A 6,988-nucleotide genomic window follows, 5' to 3' on the forward strand; every position below is an offset into this window, starting at 1 on the left:
ACAATTATACACAAAAAATATACAATCACCTATTGAAGGTGATCAAATTGACCAGCGCAGTACATCTTTGCATGAATCCTCTGATATTTCTCCAAGTCAAAATCAACACATGGACATCTGTGGTCGATGAAAGTATCAACGTTCTTCCAATAAAAGAATACAATGTTTCTGATGTAGGTACGTGGCCAAAAGTACTAAATGCTAGAGATATAGATCGCATTATAATACGTGGACCCTCACAAATATGTCTAAATAACTTTCCAAAAGATGAAAATGGGCGTCATTTCACTTCAACCCATTACACAAAAAAATATCAAACGAAGAAACTATCAGACAACGGTGGCTAGTTTATTCTGTATCAAACGACAGTGTTTTTTTGCTTTTGTTGTCGACTGTTTGATTTAAAGTCAACTACTAATTTGACTACCACTGTGGGTTTCAGAAATTGGAAACATTTAAGTGAAGCTCTGAAACTGCATGAAAATAGTCCTAACCACAAAAAAGCATTTACTCAATGGACTGAAGCTGAAATCAGGTTTAAAGCTGGATTAACTATTGACAAGGAAGAACAAAAATCTAATTTCTAAAGAGTTTACGATGGAGCAATGTGCTTCAAATATTGATACACATTACTTTGTATTTGGCTGAAAATAATATGGCATTCAGAGGGTTATCAGATAAATTACACTCCTGGAAATGGAAAAAAGGACACATTGACACCGGTGTGTCAGACCCACCATACTTGCTCCGGACACTGCGAGAGGGCTGTACAAGCAATGATCACACGCACGGCACAGCGGACACACCAGGAACCGCGGTGTTGGCCGTCGAATGGCGCTAGCTGCGCAGCATTTGTGCACCGCCGCCGTCAGTGTCAACCAGTTTGCCGTGGCATACGGAGCTCCATCGCAGTCTTTAACACTGGTAGCATGCCGCGACAGCGTGGACGTGAACCGTATGTGCAGTTGACGGACTTTGAGCGAGGGCATATAGTGGGCATGGGGGAGGCCGGGTGGACGTACCGCCGAATTGCTCAACACGTGGGGCGTGAGGTCTCCACAGTACATCGATGTTGTCGCCAGTGGTCGGCGGAAGGTGCACGTGCCCGTCGACCGGGGACCGGACAGCAGCGACGCACGGATGCACGCCAAGACCGTAGGATCCTACGCAGTGCCGTAGGGGACCGCACCGCCACTTCCCAGCAAATTAGGGACACTGTTGCTCCTGGGGTATCGGCGAGAACCATTCGCAACTGTCTCCATGAAGCTGGGCTACGGTCCCGCATACCGTTAGGCCGTCTTCCGCTCACGCCCCAACATCGTGCAGCCCGCCTCCAGTGGTGTCGCGACAGGCGTGAGTGGAGGGACGAATGGAGACGTGTCGTCTTCAGCGATGAGAGTCGCTTCTGCCTTGGTGCCAATGATGGTTGTATGCGTGTTTGGCGCCGTGCAGGTGAGCGCCACAATCAGGACTGCATACGACCGAGGCACACAGGGCCAACACCCGGCATCATGGTGTGGGGAGCGATCTCCTACACTGGCCGTACACCTCTGGTGATCGGGGACACTGAATAGTGCACGGTACATCCAAACCGTCATCGAACCCATCGTTCTACCATTCCTAGACCGGCAAGGGAACTTGCTGTTCCAACAGGACAATGCACTTCCGCATGTATCCCGTGCCACCCAACGTGCTCTAGAAGGTGTAAGTCAACTACCCTGGCCAGCAAGATCTCCGGATCTGTCCCCCATTGAGCATGTTTGGGACTGGATGAAGCGTCGTCTCACGCAGTCTGCACGTCCAGCACGAACGCTGGTCCAACTGAGGCGCCAGGTGGAAATGGCATGACAAGCCGTTCCACAGGACTACATCCAGCATCTCTATGATCGTCTCCATGGGAGAATAGCAGCCTGCATTGCTGCGAAAGGTGGATATACACTGCACTAGTGCCGACATTGTGCATGCTCTGTTGCCTGTGTCTATGTGCCTGTGGTTCTGTCAGTGTGATCATGTGATGTATCTGACCCCAGGAATGTGTCAATAAAGTTTCCCCTTCCTGGGGCAATGAATTCACGGTGTTCTTATTTAAATTTCCAGGAGTGTATTTACCCCAAATAATGGAAAATTCTTAGGTCTTGTACAGTTATTGGCAAAGTTTGATCCAATCATGGAAGAGCACGTCAGACTGGCATTGAATGGTGATTTGGCTGACCATTATTGCGGCAAAAATATACAAAATGAATTAATAGAACTCATGGCATCACACGTTATGTCTACAATCGTATCCCGCATAAAGGGTTCAAAGTATTATGCAATCATAGCTGACTGTACTCCAGATATAAGCCACAAAGAACAACTTTCGATAATTTTAAGATGCGTCGACATAACAGAGGATGGCGTAAGTGTAAAAGAACATTTCATCTCATTTCTGCAAATAGATGATACAACCGGTGAAGGTCTCACAGAAAGCATTTTAAAAACATTGAGTGATCTTGACCTTAACATTAATGACTGCAGAGGACAGGGCTACGATAACGGCGCGAACATGAAGGGGAAAAATAAAGGTGTCCAGAACAGAATTAAGAATTTAAATCCACTAGCTTTTTTTGTGCCATGTGGATGCCATAGTTATAATTTGGTATTGTGTGATGCGGCAAAATCATCAGTAAAATCCATGACACTGTTCAGAATGTTACAAAAAATGTTTAATCTATTTGCTGGATCGGTAAATAGGTGGAAAATTTTGACCGACCATTTGAAGATATACACCCTGAAAAATGTAAGTGACACACGCTGGGAAGCTCGAATTGATAGCGTCAAAGCGGTTCGTTATCAATTATGCGAAATGCATGACGCTTTGGTTTCCTTGGCCGATGCTACTGAACAAAGCGATGCTGCAGTGTCACACGAAGCGACAACACTAGGAGGACAATTAAAAGACTTCAGCTTCATTGTTTCTCTCCTGATATGGTATGATGTTCTGTTTCAAATTAACGTTGTGAGTAAAGCAAGTCAGTCACTCACAATCAACTTTGTCGAGTTTATGGGAATCCTTGACAAATGTTGCTCTTATTTGGAAACATATAGACAAACAGGTTTCGAACAAGCTATTGTAACAGCAACTGAACTGGCTTCGGATCTTGATACGCAGCCATTATTTAAACCACAAATGCGATTAAGACGTATTAAATGCAGGCCGGGTGAAGAGGCTGTTGATGATCAAATAACTGACCCAAAAAAGAAGTTTAAAGTAGAGTTTTTCAATGCACTGTTGGACACCGTGTACATATCCATGAAAGAAAGATTTGAACAGATGCAAGAATTTTCTGCAACGTGGAGTTTTTTGTTTGACATTTAAAAAAATCAAAATAAAGAAGAACTAATAGAATGCTGTTCTAAATTACAAGAAAAGTTAACTGTCAACATGAAGTCAGATATTGATGAAAATTTGCTGTGCGACGAAATTTTAGGCCTGCAACACTATCTCGAAGACAGCCAGGTAACGCCTATTGAAGCCTTAGACTTCATAAAAAAGCATAATCTTCAAGAGTTATATCCCAACATCTGGATAACGTTACGTATTTTGCTAACAATATCAGTGACTGTCGCAAGCGGCGAACACAGTTTTTCCAAACTGAAGTTGATAAAAACGTACTTGCGGTCTACAATGTCTCAAAAAAGACTAACCAGTTTGGCCTTACTGTCCATTGAAAATGAAGTTGCAGAAAACCTGGACTTTGCTAACCTGATTAGAGACTTTGCCGACAGAAAAGCGAGAAAAGTAAAATTTTAGTTCCCAGAATGAGATTTTCACTCTGCAGCGGAGTGTGCGCTGATATGAAACTTCCTGGCAGATTAAAACTGTGTGCCCGACCGAGACTCGAACTCGGGACCTTTGCCTTTCGCGGGCAAGTGCTCTACCAACTGAGCTACCGAAGCACGACTCACGTCCGGTACTCACAGCTTTACTTCTGCCAGTATCCGTCTCCTACCTTCCAAACGTTACAGAAGCTCTTCTGCGAAACTTGCAGAACTAGCACTCTTGAAAGAAAGGATATTGCGGAGACATGGCTTAGCCACAGCCTGGGGGATGTTTCCAGAATGAGATTTTCACTCTGCAGCGGAGTGTGCGCTGATATGAAACTTCCTGGCAGATTAAAACTGTGTGCCCGACCGAGACTCGAACTCGGGACCTTTGCGTTTCACGGGCAAGTGCTCTACCAACTGAGCTACCGAAGCACGACTCACGTCCGGTACTCACAGCTTTACTTCTGCCAGTATCCGTCTCCTACCTTCCAAACTTTACAGAAGCTCTTCTGCGAAACCTGCAGAACTAGCACTCCTGAAAGAAAGGATATTGCGGAGACATGGCTTAGCCACAGCCTGGGGGATGTTTCCAGAATGAGATTTTCACTCTGCAGCGGAGTGTGCGCTGATATGAAGTTTGGAAGGTAGGAGACGGATACTGGCAGAAGTAAAGCTGTGAGTACCGGACATGAGTCGTGCTTCGGTAGCTCAGTTGGTAGAGCACTTGCCCGCGAAAGGCAAAGGTCCCGAGTTCGAGTCTCGGTCGGGCACACAGTTTTAATCTGCCAGGAAGTTTCAAAATTTTAGTTGTTTATAATTGTTTTTCATTAGGTGTAATATGTTTTGTGTTCAGATGACTGACAGAAAATATAGGTTTATGGCTTACAGTTATATTAAATTCAATAAAAAGATGTACCCAATTCAAAATTAGTGTTTTTTCGTTATACATATTACCTCCTATATATAAAAATCAGTTGTTGTGTGTTAGTCTCACCAAAACAAAGAAATGGCTTGACCAATTTGAATAATTTTTGTTTTGTTTTGTTCACTTTAGTACAGGAGTGCTTCAGAAAAGAAAAGAAATATTTGGGATATACAAGCCTGTTTCAACCACATTTTACGCATCTTTTCTTTGTTTGGAACACGCAAAAACAATTTTCTGGATTTTTTGTAGATGTACAGTGCAGTACTACGCAATATTTTTAGACAATTTCCCAAAACGTGAATGCCCAAACGATATATCACTGCTATACTGACTGTTACGGCAGCGACAGCAGCATGCTGGACCGACGTCACAGGCTACACAAGACTCACATGGAGCGTCTTAGCGGGCTTTCAGATTATTTGGATTTCATTTCCATTTTAAAAAATAAAATACTCAAATTTACGATGGAAAAAACCATGTTATGATCATAAGATGACTCCATTAACCACTTAAGACAATTTCTAGAAAACAATCAAATACCGTGTTGCAAAGCACTGCCAGGTTCGCTATTTATACAATAAAGGGCGCCAACTGGACGACTCGCACGGCGCACCTGGATGGCTAAGGCCGGCACTGTTTGTTGGTTTTGTTATTTGTCATAAATTGCTTTGTTTCGTTATTCGTTTCATTAAAATTTATAATTTTGTAATAAATGATCAAAGATTAATGGCACATTGAAGCAGCACTCTGAATTGTATGACATGAGTGTAGTAAACTACTTGCCTCTACTACATTTATAAAGTGGAGTTTTATACGTACCAGTACTGTATTTAATATTTTAAAAAGAAATGAATTACAATATGGCTTCAACTTGAAGGAAAAGAAGTACTGTGAGTAGAATCAGATTGATCAGTAAGTGTAATTTATTTGTACATTGGTAGGCATTTATAATGTTTTGTAAAGTAATGGACTGAAACCTTCAGGCACTGCAATGCCAAAAGGCTTTTTTTGTGAAGTGTATGTCAAATAATTTGCTAGAGTTTTTGTTTAAAAATGTTTGTGGCAGTCTTATTTATTGTTAAGTAGCTTTCCTTGTTGGTATGTGAGACAGTTTTACAAGCATCTGCAGTCAGTATTTATGTGCCCCATCAATTACCCCTAGTTCAAATAAGGCACCTCAACTATTAAAATCCAAATACTCGATGTGCAGAAGACCCATAAATGTTGAAGGTAAAGGTATTGAGAGAGATATGACGAATATGCAAAAATTTGTACTTGATTGACAACTGAACTTACACTAAAACACAGATTTTTCACAGGATGTGATGGCAGTTTGTAACCCTGTGTATCTTTTAGTTATTCTGGGCGCAGTTTGACATAACAAATGAAAAAACTGGTCCTTCAACCTCCTAAAATATTTATAAAATGCAAGTCCCTCTTCCTTGTCCTCCCTGTACAGAATGTAAAATTCCACTTATGTACCTCATAATGACATTTTTCGGACTTATATCCTTTTTGAGTTGTTTTTAGATTCCGTTTTGAGTTCCATACTTGACATTTTTGAACAAATGTGGACTCCAGCATCCACATATAAAACCTGACACATACTGTGTGTGCGCAATATGCGTGTAAAAGCAGTTGAAAATCGTCATGTGCAGATCGCAATTCCTGCAAAAAAACACTTGAGGACAATGTGAGTTGAGACCATGTGTTTTGAATTGACTTGACATGCCATGGTGTGACAGACAGTCTGGATTCGTCTTAATGCAATGATGCCATGACATGACTGTGCTGTGAGGGCCACTGTGAATTGGTCATTACTCTTTGGAATATTGTTGTTTGACAGTTTGTGTAAGTTCATAAGTTACACATTAATAAATTGTATCATCCAAACGTGTCTTTTAGTTAGCTTATTAAGATGATGAATATACAAAAACGGAGAAAAATTCGCAAACAGCAAAGACCAAGCAGAGTCATATGTTATCATCATATCAAGACGCTAGTCAAGCTCAGGCCAAGTTGTAGTCGTTAAAACTACAAGAAAACTTGTAGTATCACATCAAAGATCTTCAGGCTGCGAGAGGAATGCACCATAACAGAGAGACATGTCCATGATTTTAAGAGACGGCAGAAATTCAATCAACAGGCAATCTGACAAATACAACTTAGAAATCTAGCCAATTATGACAGAGCAAACTCTGCAGTTCTTGCCAGAAAACCCGAAATTTTGTTTCGCAATGTTAGACTTAGTATTTG

General features: G+C 41.9%; 1 protein-coding gene across 1 annotated transcript; it reads left to right on the plus strand.

Moving 5' to 3' along the window:
• Positions 1-655: 655 nt before the first annotated feature.
• LOC126284865 (uncharacterized) lies at positions 656-3,793 on the plus strand. Its single transcript, XM_049984101.1, is given in 3 exon segments — positions 656-683; positions 2,103-2,221; positions 2,726-3,793. Coding segments are annotated over 3 exon segments (1,215 nt in total).
• Positions 3,794-6,988: the final 3,195 nt, after the last annotated feature.

Source organism: Schistocerca gregaria, chromosome 8 (genome assembly GCF_023897955.1).
Source record: "Schistocerca gregaria isolate iqSchGreg1 chromosome 8, iqSchGreg1.2, whole genome shotgun sequence".
NCBI classification, from domain to species: domain Eukaryota; kingdom Metazoa; phylum Arthropoda; class Insecta; order Orthoptera; family Acrididae; genus Schistocerca; species Schistocerca gregaria.